General features: G+C 32.2%; 1 protein-coding gene across 1 annotated transcript; it reads right to left on the bottom strand.

Annotated features, from left to right (window-relative positions):
- Nucleotides 1-568: 568 nt before the first annotated feature.
- Nucleotides 569-15615, bottom strand: LOC127869691 (homeobox protein mls-2-like). The gene is made up of 2 exons (XM_052412349.1): nucleotides 14931-15615; nucleotides 569-849 (listed from the first exon to the last, which is right to left on the bottom strand). Exons 1-2 carry the CDS (start codon nucleotides 15613-15615, stop codon nucleotides 569-571), a joined length of 966 nt encoding a protein of 321 aa, XP_052268309.1.
- Nucleotides 15616-25415: the final 9800 nt, after the last annotated feature.

Genomic DNA, 25415 nt, shown 5'->3' on the forward strand with positions numbered 1-25415 from the left:
CTTTATTCCAAGTTTTTCGTTTACTTGTATTTTTTGAGAGAGTTGAGACAGATAAATTCAATGAAATGTATTTAAACTGGATACTTCTTGCATTGCTATAAGAGATCCTATGTACATGTATGCCTCATGTATTCTTTGAGTGAAAGAAACATATCTTTATTTGAAATGAAATTCAAAAGAATTGTATACGTAGTAAGAAATAAAAATCAGAAATTACACTCCGTGTGTGTTGTTTCCCTGTTCATTTTTAATAAATACAGGTTATCTGATATTTAACTCATGACTGGAACTTAAATGCAAGCTTTGGAAGACGGCATACGTTTAACCTATTTACGCCCTTTATTTACGATAAAAGGCCTTGGCAAACAACGTAGACCCTGATGAGACGCTGCATGATGCGGCGTCTCATCATGGTCTGCGCTGTTTGCTTAAAGTAATTTCTGTAAGAAATATTCTAAATATAGAAATAAATATACTAGACATCCCTTATTTTGGAAATAAATTGATACAATTTAAAAGGAAGGGAGAGTCCACTAGGAATAAATGGGCTAATGTACTGAATAACTGTTTATCTCTTCGGACTAGTAGCGACTACGTCTTGTTTCATTTCTTCGATGTCGCGTTTGAACTTTGCTCTTCTATTCTGAAACCATGTTATGACCTGCGCACTTGTTAGTCCGAGCTTGGCTGCAATTTCATCCCTGTCCGTCGGGGTTAAGTACTTTTGCAATATAAAACGCTTTTCCAGCTCATATATTTGCTGGTTTGTAAATGCAGTTCTTGTTTTACGTTTTTTCTTTGGTAAATTATGTTTATTTTGCTGGTCCATATCTCTGGCTTGTTGTTCGTCTGAAAAATATAATGGATAACACGAGTTCATAAAGTGATATAATGGATAACATGAGTTCATTAAGTGATATAATGGATAACATGAATTCATAAAGTGATATAATGGATAACATGAGTTCATAAAGTGATATAATGGATAACATGAGTTCATAAAGTGATATAATGGATAACATGAGTTCATAAAAGTGGATGCCGTAAATGATCCCAACATTTATTCATAAATTTTAACCATATTTAACTATATATCTTCATTTTGATCCGCTATCGAATGAGAAAAAAAAACAATATTAATTTTACGAGTTTGTATATATTTATAGTTTAATGTCAAGACAGACATAGAAGTATTCAACTCTTATCACCCGCCCTTATCCGTGTACCTTAAGACCACCTGTCCTGATGTGACTGAACGTTATTCCCATTGCTACACGATCTATACAGTTCGTATGGCATTTTATGTCTCAATTTATCATATTCATTCGAATGCAAAGCCTTAGAGATGTATGTGTATAAAGCTTGTTTTATAAATACCTTCTTTATTTACGAACAACGTTAAAACATTTCAATCATAAACTACTCATATTTCTCAATGTGTGGTTTATGCTACATCATTTCGGGTTAACACTTACCTACCCATGCATTACAGCGAACAAATAGTTGATTATTTTATTCATTCTTTACTGCATATGTTTGAACAACTTTTATTTAATGGGTGCAGCTCATTCTTTAAGATACGTGTTTGTCTTTACATGGGGTATTATTGAACGTTTGTTATAGTTATTTTGAAAAGGTCAAACAAATATGATTGAATTTATTATGCAACTTTGACCGTAATAAAACAATGTTTTTGTTATTAAAATGTAGGTCTTAGACCTAAGATTTTAAAGGTCGTGTTGTTTTAAAACAAATTGCGGAATGCGTTCATTGAAGCGCAGCTAGCAATTAATGTCAGTTGTGTTTTAAAATACCTATCGTAGCTGTAATTTGTCACATTTTGTTAATATGACATTGATTGGATTGTGTGGCGTCTTGCTGTCTAACAAATTATGATAATTATAAAAACAAAAAATTGGGCATGTACTATCACGGATTCTCTAATATTATCAATACAACCGAAACGTGTCTTAGCAACAACTCTCGAGTCTAGTGCGTACAGTGTCGCCTCGAATAGAGCATCATGTGTAGGGCGCTACGGAAGATCTAGTATTTATTTATTTTTTCTATTAAACTTTTGTGATTATTAAAAACCTATTATAGCCTGATCCGAGACCCCGCATTAAAAAATGCATTACGCCGGCACGCCACAAAACACTTCTGAGAACGGAAGCCCCTATTTGTTGTCACCAATATTTGACATATAACTTTATATTAATAAATTGTATAATAATATAATGTATACAATGAACAACGCTATGTTGATTGTTCGACAACACATCGCAAGTTATACAAATAAGTGAACATGTCATATCTAAATAAATATGTATTATTGCATGTTTAGCTCATTTGTTTGTTTAGCTATTATCTAAAAGCTTTTGTTGACATACTACTGAACGGCTTCAAGTATACGTATGATTTAAAAAAACAACTTAATATGAGATCAAAAGTAGACGGCGTTTCCAAGCCTTAATATTTGACCTCGATAATAAACCTGGTAAGTAAAATACAAACATAGATCTATGCATCATCAGAAACATACCTCTTACTAACATAATTTTTAATTAAGGACAAACGCTGTAGAAAACAAACCTTTATATATAATATGAATATATTTGTTTTGTGTAACAGTTTTGCAATTAGGTCATTTTCCAAAACCAATCTTCAAATGAGTACTATGCATAGTCAATAATTAAAGTGGCCGATATATTCAGTTGTGATTGAAAAGTTATTTAGGCGATTATAATAAGACATTACAAATTAATATAACGGTCTATTTTCACCAGAACACAGGATGAAATGGATACCCAAATCAATGAAACGAAGTTCTTAAGTATTTCCAACAATTTATTGAACTAGCCTAGTATCTATCACTGTCTTGTATGTGCGGGTTTAATGAAGAAAATTAGCAGAGTAAGATAGAAATGGTTTGTACAACCGTGGCGAACCAAGATGATAAGCTTAATAATATGGCCTGTCAAATAACGCAAAATCTAATGTGTACATGTGGCTGTTGTATAGCTGCATTAATATTAATGATCGATCAAGCCATTTTTGTAATGTTTATTTCAATATTTTTGTTGTAAAATTTCATATTCCTATAGTAAAAGGTATTTAAACCAAATGTGTGGTTCGTTTTGGATGTTCCCAAAAATATTTCCATTTCAAAATACACTGTTTACATGTTACAAAATATTCATGTTATCAAAATGTGCGCAATATTTCCATATTTATATTGTAAAATACCCACTTTTATGTTCTATAATGTCTATCAAATCTTGAGAAATATTAGAATAGTGCTGTCGCTCTATTGTGGTGTTCCGTTAGTGACACTCATTTTTGTATAAATCAAAAGCACCTCAACGCGAAAAAGAAGCTGACATTTTCATTCGAAACTCCTAAGCGATATCATGACATTAATATCGCGGTCTCCAATCGTTATCTCTTGGCCTATTAGTTTCCGTGTTCTCGCAAGATCCGTTATATCGTATTTAGGTTTACATAATTTATACGTTAACTATTCTTCAACATGTAAATGTATTTTTTGAAAAGAACAATTTTATGGTGAAACAAGTTTTCATTAGACATAATGGCCGTTTCAACCGAATTGAATCATGTGTGATTGCCATGGGCTTGATGATATGATATTAGTAGAAATGGTAGAAGGAAAGGCAGCAGCAGCAACAGTTGTTTTAAGATGACACCAACTTAGTCTAGAATCAGCGTAATTGAAAAAAACAACAACAATACGTCCACATAAAAGCATGTACAGCGATATTAACAATATTTCATTAGGTTGAGTTGTGTGTTTTACCGACAATGAGAGTGATAATAAATAAAGGTGACATATCAACAAAGCCAGTGAGCATGTTTTTACGTGGTTTTCTTGTCATGCGCTGTCGCTGTATATTATATCAATGTCTTGAACAGTGTTAATGACCGCCAGCAGTCATGGAAGAACGACTTAAAGCAGCAGTCATAGAAGAACGACTTAAAGGTTTTTGCAATAACAGTGACCTTTAAATCTATGTCTTCTATTCAATTCATTTTGTTTAAAGAAAAGTTGTTTAATGTTTAGTGTAATGTACAATTTCATTCAAGATATACCAAATCAGATATTATTTAAGTACTACACAATATTGTTATGCTATTTTTAAATCGAACTGCTGTGAAATTACACCACACGAAAATACACCGTTTCGCTTAGTTTTGGAATCGTTAGCGAATGCGCTTTTATCGAGAAGGACTAGTCCAGTTAATACTATTCAGCTGCTACATGATATAATGTAGTGGAACAAAGACTAAAGAATATTGAAGGCGGTGCATAACCACTAGAATGCATTTCATTTGAATTTTAAATGGAAGATTGATGAACTATACACTAAACACACCAAAAATCACGTTTAAGGAGAAGAAACGCAATAAACAAAATAAGTTTAATGGTCACATATTGTCTTCTTGTTCAGTTATTTTAGTTATTGCGATTTTTTTTTAATTGGCCTACACTTAAATTTTAAGTTACGTCAACAAGATTACAGTTACTCTAGGTGATCAAAGGCACATACATTATACAACAAGTATTCACAGTTTATTTCAGCATATTGTTATTGTAATTGTTAAGGAGTTTCACTTTTAACAATAAGTGTTTTTTTTATACATTATTTTTATTGCGTGGTTGATTTGAATTTACATCTTTACGTTTTGCACTTGATAAATATTTAACTTAAATATTAAATTGGATTGAGTCATATTGTTTCTTAGATTTCTTTACATCATGCTTGCAACATATCATAACGTTCAAATATATTGAAAACTGTTTACATTGTCTTAAAATGAGAACAATAAATAACCGCTGAAAAAATTTCTGGAAAATAAACCTGCCGGGATTACGTCCCTTGATTTCTTGGAAATCGTCAAACAAGGCTAGGCACCTAATCGACGTTCTTCAATTTGAAAAAGGGGACAATCCTTTGAGGTTTTGTAGTAAACATTTCGTAACAATATCATTATGTATTATTTGAAATAAAAACAATACTGTGAAAATACATTACATTTTACAAGAAATATAATCAACGGACGAAATGTAAGGATATTTGTTATAAAAAGTCTTCTTACAATAATAAGCTTTATAAAACATGTTGCATTTTCGTTTCAATTTCAAAAGAAATATGAGTAATTTTGTACAAGTGTAAACAAATATAATTTTGAGTCAAGAATTCTAAAATCAATTCCCATACACATTACATAGCTGTGATATGAAAGTCCTCAAATTAATAAAAGTGTAAATAAACTAAAAAATAAACAAGCCGATCGTTAACATCTGGGTTGTTTTTTCGAACCCCATCAACTGTTAACAATACGTGTTATTAAAATTGTCAACAATATTTTCATGCAACGCGAATGAAAAAGCCGGTATGTGTGCTTTTATTTCAGTAAGAAATGTTGCGCTCTTTGATTTGTCTTACTTTTAAAGCATCGATGTATGGAGAATTTACACCTTCCAATGGCGTCCATAAACACAATCACCATATATTTATCACCTTATATATCATTCAATTGAAAAAATACCAATACACGAATCTAATTCATTGAGTATCAATAGTCTTATTGGATGGTTTAATTGATTGCTTTCATGTCTAGACTTTTTTTATTTTATCCTCACTGAAGCTGTGAAATATCGACACAATTACCGAAAGTCTTAACAGACCAAAAATCCATACCCCACAGGAGGTGTTACCGCAATTGTCCAATTTCACACACTGATAAATAAACATGCCGTCATTAGGTCCCTTGCTTTTCTTGGAAATGTCAAACAAGGTAGACAACTCAATCGACGTTCCTTCGAATTTGAAAAAGGTAACAACCCTTTGATAGGTTTTGTAGTAAACATTTCGTAACAATATCATGGATGTACTTATTTAATTAAATAAAAACAATACTATTGTGAGCAATTACATTAACATTTTACAAGAAATATAATCAACGGACGAAATGTAAGGATAATTTGTTATAAAAAGTCTTCTTACAATAATAAGCTTTATAATACATGTTGCATTTTCGTTTCAATTTCAAAAGAAATATGAGTAATTGTGTACAAGTGTAAACAAATATAATTTTGAGTCAAGAATTCTAAAATCAATTCCCATACACATTACATAGCTGTGATATGAAAGTCCTCAAATTAATAAAAGTGTAAATAAACTAAAAAATAAACAAGCCGATCGTTTACATATGGGTTGTTTTTTCGAACCCCATCAACTGTTTACAATACGTGTTATTAAAATTGTCAACAATATTTTCATGAAACGCAAATGAAGAAAAGCTAATTAAAAAGCCGGTATGTATCATATATATCATATACGAAATGTTTACTACAAAACCTATCATATATCATTCTATTGAAAAAAATACCAATACACGAATCTAATTCATTGAGTATCAATAGTCTTATTGGATGGTTTAATTGATTGCTTTCATGTCTAGACTTTTTTTATTTTATCCTCACTGAAGCTGTGAAATATCGACACAATTACCGCAAACCTTAACAGACCAAAAATCCATACCCCACAGGAGGTGTTACCGCAATTGTCCAATTTCACACACTGATAAATCCTTGTTGTAAACATGTTTTGAGACAAAAACTACTAAACAAACTAAACAAGGAAATACCAAACTTACAAGGTAATAGCCATATAAACAAAAATAATTCAAATGGGATTCATAGAAATTGTTTTACTACTGTTGTTCTCACTACAGTACGTATAGGAAAATTAGTTGCTTAGCGATTGAATTATTATAATGCCATTGTGAACACGACAACAATACAAGTATTTTATAGGTTTAATAGTTTATTAACGTCTCTTCAATACACATATTTTATATGTGTATAATGATTTTTAATAATAATATTATATAACAATATGATATTATAATAATATAATAATATGATTTTTATGTCAACACTTTATTTGCTCAATCTTCAGCATCCACGAAAACACGAAAGAGTAAAGGTAAAATAAATCATCGTTTTATCTCCATATCCTATCACTAATGAAGTTTTCTTTGTATGGAATTTATAATGATCCAGTTGTTACAAGAACAGCACCGAACGACACGTTTACCAGTTGTTTAGTGCCGTATTAATCCATTTATGCCTAGTTGACTCTCCCATCCTTATAAACTGGCTCAATTTATTTCCAAAATCAGGGATTTCTAGTATATTTATTTCTATATTTAGAATATTTCTTACAGATATTCCTTTAAGCAAACAGCGCAGACCCTGATGAGACGCCGCATAATGCGGCGTCTCATCAGAGTCTACGCTCTTTGCAAAGGCCCTTTTTCTAGACGCTCGGCATAAATGGGTAAACACAAATGCACAGAAACGTTGAGTGTACAGACGATGTACATGTCTTTGTTACATGAACGTGTTTCCGATCGAGCAGCATTATGAGTTGTTCAGTATGTTGTCACCATTTCCTCTGAACGTTTATTTTAGGTGGTTGTTACCAACGTTTTTTTTCTGTTGTGAAAAAAAGATTGATCATATATATCCACTTTTAATGTACTTTTGCCGTTAAAGTAGTTGAACATATGTATTGCACAACTATTATACATGTAACACTAGTTAAAACGAGTCATCAATCCAAAACAAAGATGTATATTATTAGAAAGATTAAGAATGAAAAAGGATGATCAGAAAGAGTGTTATTTTGAATGGTTAGGAAACCATTTTGTCTTAGTGCAAATTGACCATTAAAATCAACGATGATGCGAACTTTAAAACAACACTCGACCAGTCTTTTATGTGTTATATATACCTTATTTCCGATAAACATAGACATGTTGTAAAACCCTACTTGTTCTCTCATGTATATTCGCCAAGCTAGGAATAATTGTTTCATTAATGATAATTAATAATTAATGAAATCTTTTAAAAAGACAATATGATAATGATATTTTCTTTACAAGGCTCCAATTGGTTTTAACAAACAAAACATAACATATCAATAGTGTACCAGTTAAAGGAAAAACAAAATAATAAAAAATATGGCTTTATTATGTTATATTTATAGAAAAAATCATTTTGATATTCCAATCATTTTGATATTCCAATCATTGTGTTATTCAAATCAAATAATACTTACTGAGATAACAGAAAAGAATGCGCATATTTGTTTACCTTCTTGTAATAAGAAGTACAATCCAGTAAGTTAAAGCATTGTGTTACACACACCGACTAATATGCTTCAAACATACGATCATTGGATTTAAATAAAAACTTTATTTTCAAACGTTATATTGCATGCCGATATGTAACTTTGAAGCCGTATACATTGTAAAGTACAAACGGCCGTGTGTATTGCAATTAGCAAGCAATTAGTTAACATTATAGAAACATGTCATCATAGCAATAACAGGGCAGCCCCGCGTCATACTGACAATATTGTTAAACTGTTCAGTTCAATGGTTATATCAATGATGTAATAAAACCGCAAATATTTTCAGTGTCTTTACTTTATGAAGTTGAAAAAAGTACTGAACAAAAAAGTAAAAATTATATAACAATGCCTCTGTTGGGTCGATTTGTTAGATATATGAGTCGTGTTCTGAGAAAACTGGGCATAATGTATGTGCGAAAAGTGTCGTCCCAGATTAGCCTCTGTAGTCCGCAAAGGTTTATCAGGGACGACACTTTCCGCTTTTATGACATTTTTTGTTTGAATGAAGTGTCTTTAGCAAAATCCAATTTAGGCGGAATGTGTCGTCCCTGATTAGCCTGTGCGGATTGCATAGGCTAATATGGGACGACACATTATGCACATGCATTATGCCCAGTTTTCTCAGAACGCAACTCATATGATTACGGTAGATTGTTTGTGAAGTTAACTTTAGATTCGAATTTAATTAATTCGCATGTATCAGCAAAGACAATCCCAGAAATATCTACACTATATCCATACCAACGTTAAGATTGTTCAATATACTTATTTAATAAGTCGTGTTCCGAGAAAACTGGGCATAATACATGTGCGTAAAGTGTCGTCCCAGATTAGCCTGTGCAGTCCACACAGGCTAATCAGGGACGACACTTTCCGCCTGAATTGGATTTTTGCTAAGAGGAGACTACATTTAAACGAAAAATTTCACAAAAGCGGAAAGTGTCGTCTCTGATTAGCCTGTGCGGACTGCAAAGGCTAATCTGGGACGACACTTTACTGCACATGCATTAAGCCCAGTTTTCGCAGAATGCGGCTCATATGATTACGGTAGTTTGTTTGTGAAGTAACCTTTAGATTCGAATTAATTAATTCATATATATCATGAAGACAATCATAGAATCATCAACGGTATATTCCATACCAACGTTAAGATTGTTCATTCTAATTATCTAATTATCAATTCACATCATCGCATGTATATAAAAACGAAGCTCTGATGATCGAGCGATGTAATAAGGTTATCCTTAAGTGTCATGTGTGAGCCTTTTGACATTTGGGTAAAATGGTAAGTTCTAAATTTTTTAAGTTTTTAAACACAACGTTCGGTCGTTGCAAATTTGCTATGTCACTTGCTTCACGATAATCTCACTGCGTTGCTCTCCGTGCAGATTGTCACTGTCTGCTTATTACTCGCCTACAATAACGGTGTTTAGTAACAGCAGCCTTTTCACAGATTTTGGCATGTATTGAAGTTTGTGATTAAATGCTTTATATTGATAAATGTAAATGTTGGATCTAAAAAGCTCCATTAAAAAATCAAGAATAAATTTTTAAAAGTAACTCCTCAGCAGGGCTCGAACCACCGACCCCTGGCGTCCTGGAGTAAAAGTTTACCACTTAGAACACTTGGCCATCCGTGCTCTTACAATGAGTATTGTAATTTTTACTTTATATAAGCAATCCTCGTGACTTCACACAATATAACGCCAACAACAGAACTCTCCAAATTTTTAAATCGTTTCGCGTTGCAATGATTTATAATTTTCATGTTTTTAAATCGTCAAAAGATTCATATTATTGCTATGTTAGGGCATGGTAAATGTTCAGTATTACTGTTTCCTAACAAATATCATAACTAAAACGAAAATGTTCGAATATGAAACAACATTTTTTTTAATTTTGTCAATTTACCAAAACGTGAAAAGGCCCCTTTAACAGCAGCCAGACAATACGTGTTGAGAAATACATGTGTTTCATCATTTTGAACGTTATGCAAGCAATTTCTGAATTAACCTAGGAATTGCAATACTCAGAGATGGTATTCCATATGCTAAATGTACTAATTAATCAGTAATTATCTCATGTACTAATTATTCAGTAATTAATCATTATAATTACTATATTTTTTATCCATGTTAGTATTTTATCATTGTTAAAACACAATACAAAGCAGAAGTTATATTATATTAATTGCATCAACTATGCAGTATAACATTTATAATTAAACATATGCGCCGCGCTCTGTGAAAAGGGGGTTTAATGCATGTGCGTAAAGTGTCGTCCCAGATAAGCCTGTGTAGTCTGCATATGCTAATCAGGGACGACACTCTTCGCCTAAACTGGATCTTTGCTAAGAAGAGACTTTCCTTAAAACGAAACATATCATAAAAGAGGAAAGTGTCGTCCCTAATTAGCCTGTACCGACTGCACATGCTAATCTGGGTCGACACTTTACGCACATGGATTAAACCCCCTTTTCACAGAGCACGGCTCATATAATTTTGCTTTCGAATTGTACATGACTATCAAATGCACTGACTGACTCATTTCACCATCCGTTGATGTAAAACCGTCTCATTTTTTTAGCGGACATCTTTTGTGATAGTGTATATCGCGTCGTTGACAATTTAAATTCCTAACAAACAGGTATTTGATGTGACCAAAACCGACGTAAGTGTCCCATGAAACTGACCGCTGGCCAGCGTGCATCAAGCGTCACTGATAATCATCCCTTGACATTAATTATTTGTAAAATATTTACGAGGCTATAAATCTAGAGCGTTGAGTGCATTGCAATAAATTACAATAACAGTATCGCGGTCATCTTCGTTTACTTGAAGATTGTATTAGCCCGTTTAAATGTCCTTTAAAGGTGTATTAAAAGAAAAAGATTTCGAAGTGTTTGATTGTCGTGTTCAGTGTGCTAATTATTATAGTAGGATATTTGTGGTTAATCAATGTAGCCATATATCATTCGTATCTGTTAAATATAGTTTATTTAAACATGCGGGAATAATTTAATTGAAAAATAAAAACTACTTAATTGTTGGTTAACTGAAGTACGTTCATTTTAACACATATTTTTATTTGCTTTATTGTCTTCTTTAAACAATCCGATATAATGAATATCAAAAGCTGAATGCAAAGCATATGTACACAATATTTTAACGTGAATCTATTGCTACATAAATTGGATAAGTGTATTTATATTCAGCCATTTATTATTGTTATTCTTTTTCAACTACTCTAATCGTTGCTATGTTTAAATTCATTTATGTGTAGTCGAGGTTTTTATTGTTTTGTTAACTTGTCAATTACGGAAATAAAGTAGCGTGCGAGAAATGGTCTCTTTCTTGTTTTTCTTGAGTTTTATACCAACATTTTTCTTGAGTTTTATACCAACATTTTATTACGCAAACTATAAAGTGATAATAACCGAAGACAGAAGACTGAGTTTTTTTTAAAGATCTTGATAATAGTATGTTAGGTACCATGATTATTCATGAATAGTTTCAGCATGCATAACTGACATGCACAATTATCATATAACTCTTATGTGTGTTAATTTCATTAACATATAAAACATAAGTGTTGATAAAAGTTTACACAAACTAGATGACACTATCCATTGATCTCAGCACATTGTCTACAGTACGTGTGCAACAACACAACGAGCATTTAGGCAAATCCCACAAGCGATGTTTCTATATAAATAATATTGTATTTTGTTAATGCACAAGAACATTAACGGAATAAATATGTCTTTAGATTTTTATTTAACAAGACACTTGAACGACCAAAACTTCACACTTATGTATTAGAAAAAAACGCTGATATTTAAAATGGATAATTGCAAAAATTGGTACATTGGTAACTGTCCGATCTTATGTTAATGAACGTATAAAGTAAGCAACTGAAAATACTACATCTAAATGGTAATCATATTGACTGCAATGCCATCATATAATTTGTGCTAAACCTTCTGATATTTGCATACAACGTATTTGCTGTGAATACATATCATTTCTAAAGTGTCTTCAAAACAAATTTATTGAAATAAACCGACTTTTGTCTCGATCAGTAGCATACAAAAACGATAGTTATATACTTAATTAAATCCTAAGTTCGGACAGTATTATACATGTGATAGTAAGTGATGTTTTTATCTTCTCTACATAGATATCTTTGTAGAGTACGCGTTGTTTAAAATGCGTCCAACTATCAATTCGCTGTGCATAATAATGCAACTGTTGCATTCAAAGCTATGATATCAAAGCATCGTTTTACAATTCGGGCATTGCTACTGAAATGTCAACAGTTTGCTTATAAAGAAACGTTTATTGTTTAAGCATTTTTTATATTTGCATATTTTGGCATGTTATGTGGAATGGACCTATGTAAAATATGATTTGTTTAACCCATTTATGCCTAGCTTCTATAAAAAAGGCCTTGGCAAACAGCGTAGACCCAGATGAGACGCCGCATGATGCGGCGTCGCATTTGGGTCTGCGCTGTTTGCTTAAAGAAATTTCTGTAAGAAATATTCTAAATATAGAAATAAATGTACTAGAAATCCCTAATTTTTGAAATAAATTGATCCAATTTAGAATTATGGGAGAGTCCATTAGGCATAAATGGGTTAAATTGGCGTTTCCTCGGTCAACCTTTTCTGATCATGCATTCTAAGGTCAGTATTCACCCGTCGATACTATCTCTTATGACATTAGTAGAATCCTAGGTTCTAGCTTTTAATCAGATTAGTGTTATGGGATCGTTGAACTTGATTAAATTAGCAAATGACTAATACAAAAACTGGCAAAATAAAGATTTAAAAAATAAACGCAGGCACAACTAAACCCGTCATAAGATAGAAAACATTTTTGTTCATGAATAATCATTAAGCGAATTAGATAAAATAAATAATAATTTCATCAATTATTTTAAATTTCGTGTATAACAAAAAAGTACTTTTAAAATGCTCTTTTTATTTCTATACTCCATCTGCCTGTGGTAGAGTTTCCACATTTCCATGGTTTTAACCCATTTATGCCTAGTGGACTCTCCAATCCTTCTAAATTGGATCAATTTATTTCCAAAATTAGGGATGTCTAGTATATTTATTTCTATATTTAGAATATTTCTTACAAAAATTCCTTTAAGCAAACAGCGGAGACCCTGATGCGGCGTCTCATCTGGGTCTACGCTGTTTTCCAATGCCTTTTTTCTAGACGCTAGGCATACATGTTTTAATATATGTGGGCGCAAAAATATCTTTGCGAATTAACATTGAATGTATGATTCGTATGACAAAATAATGATAGATAAATTGTAACGTCTTGCTTAACCAATTAAATGTATGTTTTGATATGGTATGAATTGGAATAAACTAGATACACAAATAGGCCTATTTAAAGAAAAAAAATAAAATAAATATATGAACAAATAAATAACTTACTACATAAATAAATACTTAAAATACATAAATACTTAAAAAAACATAAATACATTAATTATTCAATATATTGATCTTTTTATTAGTCACTAAAACATATTAAGAAAACATATTAAGCATTATTATTTATCAAAATATCACATTTGGCTTCTTTTTTAAAATGTAAGTCATTATAATATAGAAATAAACTACTTTTACTCAACTTTTTATACTTTACATATACATATCCATTGAAATAAGCAACTTTACTTTACATTCCACCATACAGCCTGCAATACACGTTAATAAGGCTGAAGACATGTAACTAAGTGACCGGTCAACTTTTACGTTTTACCACGCGTTTGTATGTTATAAATGTCTTAATGTTGACAATTGTCCAGTAAATATTTTTCTTCTTGCAAGTATTCAAAATTGTTTGTGTTGTTAATTTGACAGTGCGTTATTAATATTAATATGAACATTAACATAATGATAATAATATTATTAATAATAATTGTATGATTATCATTAGTATCATTATTATAATTATAATTATTATTATAATAATTATTATTATTATTGTTATTATATAATTTTATTATAATAATAATAATTATTATTATTGTTATTCTATTACTATTATTTTTATTATTTTATTATTATTACTATTATTATTATTATTTTTATTATTATAAGTCTAAGTGTTATTTAAAATAAAATATCTGCGTCTCTTATTTAGTAAAAAACACTTCTCCTTTTTAAAACTTATAAATAGTATTCATTTGTCTGAGCATTCATTATTTATCCTAAAACAATATAATTATTCGAATATTTTATGTCCTTAAACAAGTTAAAAGGTGTATATTATTTTTCCTATACTTATATATATGAAATAAAACATTTTTTCGAAGTAATTTAAAAAAAATTCATTGCCATGAAGCAGTATTTTAAACAGTAATAATATTAAATTGTATTTAGAGTGTTTTTTTTATAATTATCATCATCGTAATAATTCATATTTTATTAATATTACTATAACTTTTATTAAAAATCATATTATTATTATTATTGATAATTACTATTTTTGTATAACTATTATTATGTTTTATTTAGCTTTTTATTATATTAAAACAGTATTTATATTTCAAAAACAACTTATAAACACGTAAAATTAACTCAAAACGTAATCTTATTGCATTATAGAGAACTTATGATTGCATTGTCTATACGAGGTATTAAAAACAAGACATCGATATAGGTTTTGTTGTTCTTCTTACCAATACTATCCAGTCCCCAAAAAGTTTTACTGGACATTGCCAACAAGGCATCCAATGGCGAGACATCTTCCTTGTCCGAATGAATGCCAGAAACATCGCTTCTCTCTTCATCACATCCCTCTACGTCGATTTCGGTGTCAGAATCCGATTCCACGTCATAACGTCTTTGGTTATTATAAAACTTTTGCAAAAGGTCATTTTTGCCGTTTAACGCAACCGACGACTTCGGATAAATAACCGAAACTTGGGTTGAAATGGTTGATGCATTTAAAAAACATGTTGATGATCTGGAATTATGTGGGGACGGATTATCACATGGGTTATTTCTCGATGTGTGAGATCCATTTGATAAACACGTGTAATCATTTTCTTGATTGTTTCTTTCCGGTGTATCCCAGGGCCTCACAATTGCAAGAGGCGATGCCTTGTCACAGGAATCTCTTCCATCATTGAGCGAAGGACTTTTGCGTCTTTTATTCTCCGAACACTCATCGGAAGAACGTTTGAAATCAGATTCCCTACGCCGCTGTTTTGTGAAGTCGTCCGATGAACTGGAAGATAGAATATCGTTGATTCTAAACGATTTTAACGGTTTTTCGATCCCGTCGGCCTGAGAAGGTGCGATTCCAACCACCCTAGATGAATGAGTGTGAACACAACATGGCTGCCATTGGCTTTCTTCCATCGCATATTTGGTATGATGAAAATCAAGCAAATGCCTCGCAGCAATGTAATTCAACCCAAATAAAGGCATACATGAATGCTGCAAATACATGAAGAGCTTTTCCGTCCTTCTCTGTTATTCAACAACACACGCTATGTTGACTTCCACACAAAACATCGACCGTTGCGACTATTCACGTCAGTAATAAATAGCGTTGATATATTTGTTCGATGTTATAAGATCAACATCTATTTAATAACAGTCATCGCAATTCGTAATAAAGCAATTATCAATTGACATATGATTGAACAGATCACCGCCAATAAACTGTGTCGTACGCCAATATGTTACTTAACTTACACCTTTATTGTCTTCATTAAAATACACGAAGCCTCATTAACGCATTAATAAAATAGCCGTGTCCCGGATTCTTTCACATCGCAAATTTACTCTTAATGCGAAATGATCTTGTTATAATAAAATGTAAAAACGATATTTCAAATCCGCACACAATTGTTTGTTAACGAATATGATAAATAGGTTTTTAAAATACATTGCATACACCAGCGCTTTGCATAAATCATGATAATTTGAAAGGTGGGACGGACCAAGAGACTTTTGTGCCCAATCAGGGCAAGACCGATGTGTTATCGAGGATGTCAATCTACACTACAGATATTTAAATGCATACGTAACATAAATGGGACGAGGAGAAAGTTTTACGAGGCTAATAACGATGGTGATATTGATTGGCATCAAATGAATCAGCTAAACGTCTTCCGTGTGTGTGCGTGTGGGCCTTATATAACCGGTAGTGAATGTCTTTGGCACCAATGCTCAATCACCGTAGAAATCGCGAAAGTTGAGGCACACGACGGTGATATGCTGGTTGCGCTACTTATAAATAAATAAGCTCGTACAAAAAAGTAGCAGCAATTTACTGTTGAGCGAGTCAGTACTGTAAAGATCGTTTTTTTTAACCTTAAGGGACGATTGATGCTCAGCTTTGTTTTATTTAAGATTGACGAAAGTCACAGTAAATGAAAATATGGTATTTGCAGCCTTGTAAGTAAATCAAATATTTTGCACATATTAGCCGATTTTTTTTATTAAATGTTTATTGCATTTTTATGCATGACATTTGTGTATAGCATTTGTATCTATTTCTTGTTATTTCTTCGAAAACAAATGGTTAAGTTGTGAGCAGACAATATGAATTAATAAATATTCCGCGGAGTTCTTTCTAGAGTAATGTCCATAAAACAAAATAATTCACGAAATCCGTTCAGTTGAAATATTATTAGAAGCTATTTTTAAGTTTTCAGTTTGTATGAACATTTCATAATCAAGAAGGAAAAAGAAAGTATTACTAATAGTTATATACAAACGTATGGTGCATAATTTTTGTGGAATTAAACTGATAATCACCTACTTAGGGCTAAACGTGTCAAATAATTATACGACAACTATCGAATTTAACCGCCTTTATGGGTATATGTAACAGTTATCGTTCATCTTAATCGTTTAATAAATCATGTGACATAAAGTAATAACGGTGTGGGATCCAGTATATGTAAAACCACCCAATTGTCATCGTCTCGATATTTATGTCTTAACGTGGTCGGACTTCAACACACGTTGTAAAATTCTCACTAAGTAACCCTAATGAAACTTGTATGATAACATCGAAATTCCTCGTTTTAATTCCATTATATTTTTATTGCGCCCATTTTTCTTTCTTAATTACTGATATATCGGGTGAATCTGGCGGTATTGCGAAGACGTAAATCAGTGGGTTAGAGATTGGAAAGCACGCTGAAAGGTAAATCTTCCATGATGACCGACGAACAGGAGGCGTAAATCACATTTGAAGAATTGCGGGTAGAGGACCACACGAACAAGCGTCGTCATTTTTCCTCATGTGTGGCATTTGCGACAAAAGAAAGAGCGTGTTTTCGGGATTTGTCGGTGTTAACTGATTGGGTAAAAAACAATCGTAAGGTTGACCTGATAATTGTGCATGCAATTAACAGGGCGACAAAACAACACTATTAAATGATACCATTTGCATTCAGAATATGTCTTATTGACCGTTGTATTAACATATTAAACGTCGTTTTAATCTCAGTTACTCGGTTTAAGATTCTACGTTTTAATAGTTGTGAACATTTGTTTATTGCTCTGAAGCCCGCAGTATATGCATGTCTCAGAGGTACACTAAAGATTTATGTGACATACTACCCGTCATGCAAATATGTGTTCCATAGCATACAATAAAAAAAACTACGCGAAGTCGTATACACAAAAAGGTCGCTGTAAACGATTGCTGATGCTCTAGTTGGAAGGTAGAAAATTACTTTTAGTTGTGACGATTTATGAAATGTTTTGTGGTGTAAAAAGCAAGAACGTGTTCATTCAATCAGTGTACTGTAACACGAGATGGAGTTACTGAACATACCCAATTACATTCCGTATGAAATATTCTATATTTTTATATCAATAAAATTAACTTCAGCTACGTCAACCGAAGAGAAATCCAAATATTACACAACGTTTTAAATTTATTTTAAGTGATTTATTGACCAACAGGCTCATACAAAACAAAAGCACTAGACGATAAAACCAAAATACGAAACAAAACCAAAACCAATCGCACAGTGGTTAAAGTGATTACTAGTATTAAACCACGCAATAAGTGAAAAGCGATCATTTTTAGGCTTATACTAATGCAGAATACAGCAATTTTTCCAATCATCTAACTAGTGTTTGCCTTGTTTACACATACGACTATGCACCGTATCATGACATCATTGTGTCTATGTTGATTACTTTCTTCCTTGGATTTGTATCTTTAGTTCAGGCGTGTACATTCGTTTATGTTCAATTGATTTATATTATAGAAAGCCATTGGACAATTACAAAATAAAGTAAGTATTGAGTACACATTTATGCAAATACTCAGAACGAAGAGGCAAATACAATTTTTGACAAAGCAACGCTTAAAAATATATGTATTAAACAATTCCCCAGTATTCTCTTGGCATGATTTTATAAATAAAACTAAAATGTCATTACTATATTAATTTCATTTATTCTTGATTAAAAGGTTTAACATTTAACCTACATCTAAGAAGACCATTAGCGTATTTTAACATAGAACCAGAATGGATTAAACGTAAAACCAACTGAACTCATCACTATCTGCAGCCTTAAATATGCAGCATCAACTGTGAAGTTTTGCTATGATAATCTGGCAAAAACACAATGGACCAAGAGCAAAGAGCGTAAATAATTCTAAATAATTGCTTTAAACCCAATTAATCTCAATTTCATTCCGAGTTTGCACAACACCACAAGATATTCGAGGCAGTTGTAGGTGTAGATTTGTATTGTCCCAACTCGACGTCAATCAATAGCAGCAATAAATGTCGAGATACATTACGCTCGTACGAGAGTAATTTCCAGGTAATGTATTCATTAGCAATTTTTCTTGCAAACAAGGCACGTCAGGTGAACAGATGTCTCGAAATCTCACACGTCTCGTGACAGGCGCATCGTGAGACAGTTTATAGGTTTGGGGTGATTTTCTCGTTAATTTTGTATTTTATGAAACTGTTTGTAGAGAACATGAACATTATTTTATGTTGTATTTGTGTACTTTTTTTAATATTGTCATACTTTAATGTCCATATCTTCCTTATTTATCTACACTTTTCATTAAACAATCGTCTGAACTGTGATATGTTTTATCATAATTATTTATATAAATGAATGTTTCCCTATACTTGTATGCTGAAATTAGCAACTAAATCAAGTTTGTATATGTATTTACTTAAAAGATTATTTCACTTTATGCTGACATTACGTAAATACATTATACATGCAAAATTCAACCTATCAAATTATGAATATTTGATAACACAATGTAACATCAAATCGTGATGTTATATGGCATGATGTCTTGCTATACACGTGTTGTGCTATAATATTATGTCTGTTCAACGCTACTATTTGCTATGCTACAAAAAACTCAAAGACACATACAGAATCTGTCATATCATAACATACCACATCATATAATCGAATACAATCAAATAAAAAAGATATCAAATGGTATCATATCGTATAATATCATATCGAATACTATCGTATCATATGGACTGATATCGTATCTTGTCATATCATATAGTATCATATCGTTGTACCATTTCACTTCACATCATACCAAAACATATACTATACAAGAACATATCTAACAAATCATATCCAGCATCATCATCCCATGCATTCTATTTATAAGGAAAACAAAGTTGCAGTGTGCACACCAGCAGTACATGTAGTTCACTAGTCAATGCCAGAACTGTAGAACCAACATTCGCACCGCACGAGATGCATAAATCTCCCGACCTTTCAAATTTTCCAGACTGTCCGGAGTTTTTATAGTATAACTGGTAGTTAAATAACGTGTTTTCAGAAACTATTTTCCGCACAATAAATAAGTGTGAAAATTAATCAAGTGGTTACTATTAAATATGTTCGCTTGAAATTAATGAGAATAATGCAAGGTATTTCATTTTTCACATATTTCACATAGCCGAGATGTATCTCAGAATAGGCATCGATCACGTGGACAAGCCATATCACAGATTCCTATGGAGGGGAATGAATCATTACCGCTGTCCCGATATCTACGAATTTGATAGAGTCGTGTTCGGTGTAAATTCATCACCATTCCAAGCACATGTCTTACAGCAACGCGCAAGGGAAAATCTCAGCGCATTTCCTTTAGCTGCCGAAAACCACTCTCTAACCAATTCAACACGAGAGCGGTTTCATCCAGAGAGAGACATCAAGATTGGCGAAGTCGTTCTTATCATTACTCCGGAAACGACGAGGGGAAACTGGCCACTAGGGCGGATACTCGAGGTTTATCCAGGACAAGACGGTCGAGTGAGGGTCGTAAAAATTCAGGTTGGAAGCAGCACCACGACGAGATCGGTGACAAAGCTATGTCCGTTAGAACTGGACAATTAATGATAAGAATATCGAAAAGAACATACAATTAATTTACGTATTTAATTTATCATTTAAAATTTTGTTTTACAATATTTATCAAAATGTACTTGATTTTGATGGAGGGGAAAACAAATGTTAAGAAGTTTCCCCGATAATGGGAATTTCCGTATTTTGCTGTTTACTGAGAATTATCCCCGATAATGGGAAATCCGTAATTTACTATTTCCCCGATAGTGGGAACAATATAAACGCCAAATACCCGCTTTTGGTATGAGCATTAATTAACGATCCAAAATATATATACAATCCTTGTGTCAATCCAGTACATCACTAAGTAACGACGTCACGTCTTTAACGTTACGTCACAAATCGACGTCACGTCATGGAACCAATCCGCTGGTACCAATTAAACGTTCAAATCTAATGTCCAAGTAGTAGTAGTAGTAGTAGTAGTAGTAGTAGTAGTGGTAGTAGTGGTAGTAGTAGTAGTAGTAGTAGTAGTAGTAGTAGTAGTAGTAGTAGTAGTAGTAGTAGTAGTAGTAGTAGTAGTAGTAGTAGTAGTAGTAGTAGTAGAAGTAGTAGTAGTAGTAGTAGTAGTAGTAGTAGTAGTAGTAGTAGTAGTAGTAGTAGTAGTAGTAAGTAGTAGTAGTAGTAGAAGTAGTAGTAGTAGTAGTAGTAGTAGAAGTAGTAGTAGTAGTAGTAGTAGTAGTAGCAGTTTTAGTGTTTCTTTTTGTTTGAAAAGAAAATTATTTTGTCAATACAAAATGTATCGTTTATAATTTTGTCTTTTATCAAACTGTATATGTTGTATAATACCAATTGTATAAATAAACTCATTATTTTTATTATTAGTATTAGTATTTTAATTGTTAGTGTTATTATTATTGAAGCTATAGTTAATTATCTAACCACTGCGCAGAGAAGTATACGCATAAATGTAGACATACATGCTCTGGCTAACATTGCATGGTTATTAAAACATGGCGTTTCGGAATAAAATTAACACAAATTATAATTATGCCTACAATTGCACAACATATTATATATTTATATTCATATGACACATTTAGAAATTAACTGCTTGAAAATATATATCTTACTTCACATTGAGGCAGGTGTTCTGGTTAACAATGGCTTTGTTTTACTTTTACAGTGAGGTGTTTGTCCTAAAAATGAAATACGTATACCGATTCTGTTACAGATTTGTTTCAGATATATCGTCTGTAAGTAAAATATTTAAAAAAAAGTACTTAATGTATGGACTTCGCGGTCTCTTGCCATGACACGTTTGTCAGACGTTTTGGTACCGATGTTGCATTGAATTCCACCTGATATTAGTATGTACATCAGGGGGTAAAATATTACCGGTGTGAACACTTGCCATTTCGGCTGTATGTTATCGTTGCCTTTAGTCATATATCATCATGAATCTTAAATTGGCGTGGGTGCGTGGGATGTGGAGTTGGCATTGATAGGCTGTATTAGAAAACATCTTTACGAAGTTTTTTGCGCGCATCCAATAAATATGTGTTAATCGATGTATTAACTATTATATGATGTGCATACATCATCGGACAAATCATTTAAGTGTGCTGAAAACGGTTAAGGTGACTTATGGGGGACATGTATAGGGGATTAATGTATCAGAAAAAAAACACTTTTTAAGGCATAAACTTTATGTAAACTAAAATATCTTTAATATCTTGACATTAAAGATCTTAAATGACGAAACCATTAAATATTAAATAATAAATATTAATATAAACCATCATAGCATAATCAAGCAGCAAAGCTATTTTGTATCATTCAGCATAAGCATAATAATCAACGAATACCTTAAAAAGCCAATCGGCGTTAACTTTAATATCTATATGGTTTGATTACAAAAAGTCGAAAAGAACAAGCTGAACGGTAACACGATTGGTCGGACCCCATATAATAGATTATACGTGCCATTCAATTTGCATAGAAGTATGCTAACCCAAACAAATGTATTCAGAAAGATGTAAAACGAGATGTTTAAAATTAAACTGTAGAAGGTATGGTGCAATTATAACGAAAAAAAAGTAACAACAATTCCAATATGAATGATGCCTTATAATTATAGTATACGGTTTTTTTTGCCATTTTTGATTTATTAGGATGTGGATTCTTTGTTCGCATACTTATTCGTGTATATTTTATCCATGGATCATAATAAACGTATTAAAACCACAACACTGCTCCTTATAGTAAGAATAATACTTTAGAACGTAAACTACGAAGTGCTAACAATTCAGCTTAACATCTCTGGCAGTTTCAAAAAAGTGTACGAATAGAAGTGCTTACTTCACGACGAGTACCCGCTTAGGAGCATCTTATTGAGTGGAACGTCCCCTTTTTTTATTACTCTAAAGATTTATTAAAGATTCAAAAGTGTTTGACATCTATATGTTGTATGTGTTCAAACTTCCCGCAAACGTATATTAAAATATATTAAACACGTTTCTGCAAGTTCCTTTCTATTTTCCTCTTAAAAGATGGCATTTGAAAGACCTAGTCGTATGAATAAATAAGGTATAGAGACATTACATAGTATAATACATAAACATGTTAACGATGCAGAGTGTAGAGGCAGATACCGATCTACCAATAGTTAACCGTTACAAGCCATGAATGAATATTAGTTACACTGTTGGTAACTGATGGTGTATGGGATATACAACCTCAGTAATTTCATACCATACTCGACCGAATGGTATGACGTACTGAGGGTGTATATCCCATACACCATCAGCTACTAACTGTGTAAAGATTATATCTCAACCGACTACTCGATTGCTTGGGGTGTGTGGAAATTACTCGGGGTGTATAGAAAATACACCATGGACACGTGACCGCTCTAAGCCAATGGGATAAGGTCATTTTTGTAGGGGTGAGATATTGAAATGTACCAGCATTAAACGTTCACGCTCCAACAAGAAATGATCTCTACTTTTATAAAAAGGTACAAGCCAAAAAAAGAATAAACTGCAGCAGCATTTAACGGTTACAAGCCATAACGGAATGAAATATGGAAGTATTTTACGGTTACAAGTAAAGAAGGGATCAATCTTCAGACATTTTAAGAAAGTTTATCGAAAGCTAATCGAAATCAATGAATTGTTGTTTTGAAGGATTTTGCGTTCATGGGGAAATGTTAAGCCATTTAACTTTTATTTGATTTCGTTTTTTTTAATATTTAGAATAGGTAAAGGAACTTTAAACACATAGATGATCAAGTATCGTGTTATTCAAACTACAGTGGTACTGTGAAGACTTATTGAGTGCTAATATTAACCAGACAAACCATGTTCAGACGATGAACATTTTAATTTGGTGATAATTCTATAGTGATCTGCAAAGTTGGACAATTATCATACAAACGTTAAGTTTCAAAGAGTACCATATGTTACTATACAGGTTCTCGGCGCGTTGTAGCTCGTCTATTGTTGTACATTTTGTTTGCTCGAACTTGTTTTGCGACCACATGATACCCCACAGTTATATATAGGACATATGAAAAACGTACTTCATAATATTAAAGCGCATTACATTGTTAATAAAACATACTTAGGTTAATTGTGCACAGTTTTTGTTTAGTTCTAGAGTTTGGATTATACATATTTTTGTTTTGTTTATTTTGACCGCTTATTTAAAATAAATACATGCATGTGTAAATTTTAAACAATAGAAAATTTTAACGAAAAGTTGGTATCTGTTGAACAAATGGAGTTTGTTTTCATTTAATAAACTTAGAAAAATGCGCAATTCGAGTTTGACAAGAAATTTAGCAATTTGAAATAATTGAATTAAATGCTATTGGCATTATAATCTTGAAATATTTCAAATAGGTCCCAGTATGCCGGACGTGAATGTGTAACTTTAAAAGTATATGCTTCCAATTGACAAAAGAAACGCTTATTCTTCTATAGCCTTTTTTATTATTTTATCATAATATAAAATTCAAACAAAGAATCGATGTTTGGCAAGCTAGAGAATAAAATCCGTCCTATGATATTTATGGAAAACACCGGTTTCGTTTAAACGTCAAACCAAGAATAAACACACATGCATCTGTCTGATACGCCATGCTTCTCAGAATGTATCAGTCAACTGTGACACCGCGTTTGTAAATTACTTAGCAAACTCATGTTTACAAACCTTGTTAACAACCGTGTCAGCAATGTGTGAGATTTAGTGTTTCAATGCCACATGGCCTGTCTAGTTGGCAAGAAATACTACCAATGAATATATTACCTGGAAAATAAATCAAAGAAAAAAGTGATTTATTTCGACGTTTATATTTGCCTAATTATTTAAACTTTAATGTAACCGTAAACTCATAACACCGGTTACTGGAGTTGTGGTGCGTACTAGATATGCTGGACTCATGGGTCTACAGTTACTGGAGTTGTGGTGCGTACTAGATATGCTGGACTCATGGGTCTACAATTACTTGTTTAAAAAAAGTATCTTTGATAAATACATCTCGGGCAATCTTTTTATGAAGTTATTCACAGTATAATATTTCCAGAAATATTGTTATGAAATTGCGTGATTTGTAACCTTGCACTGTGTGGTACAATACTAAGCAGAAAACCAGGATATAACAATAAAACAAATACGTTTTCCTGCAGCATGAAAAAGTATGCATTTTCCTCATTAAATGGACCTAAATATCCGTGACATCATGTGAATAGTTTGCCTCTATTATATTTGCTTTGACGTGTTTTTTTTAAATCTAATACGATTTATCTAATCAAATATGTGTGCCCATCAACTGT

Source organism: Dreissena polymorpha, chromosome 2 (assembly GCF_020536995.1).
Source record: "Dreissena polymorpha isolate Duluth1 chromosome 2, UMN_Dpol_1.0, whole genome shotgun sequence".
Lineage (NCBI taxonomy): Eukaryota > Metazoa > Mollusca > Bivalvia > Myida > Dreissenidae > Dreissena > Dreissena polymorpha.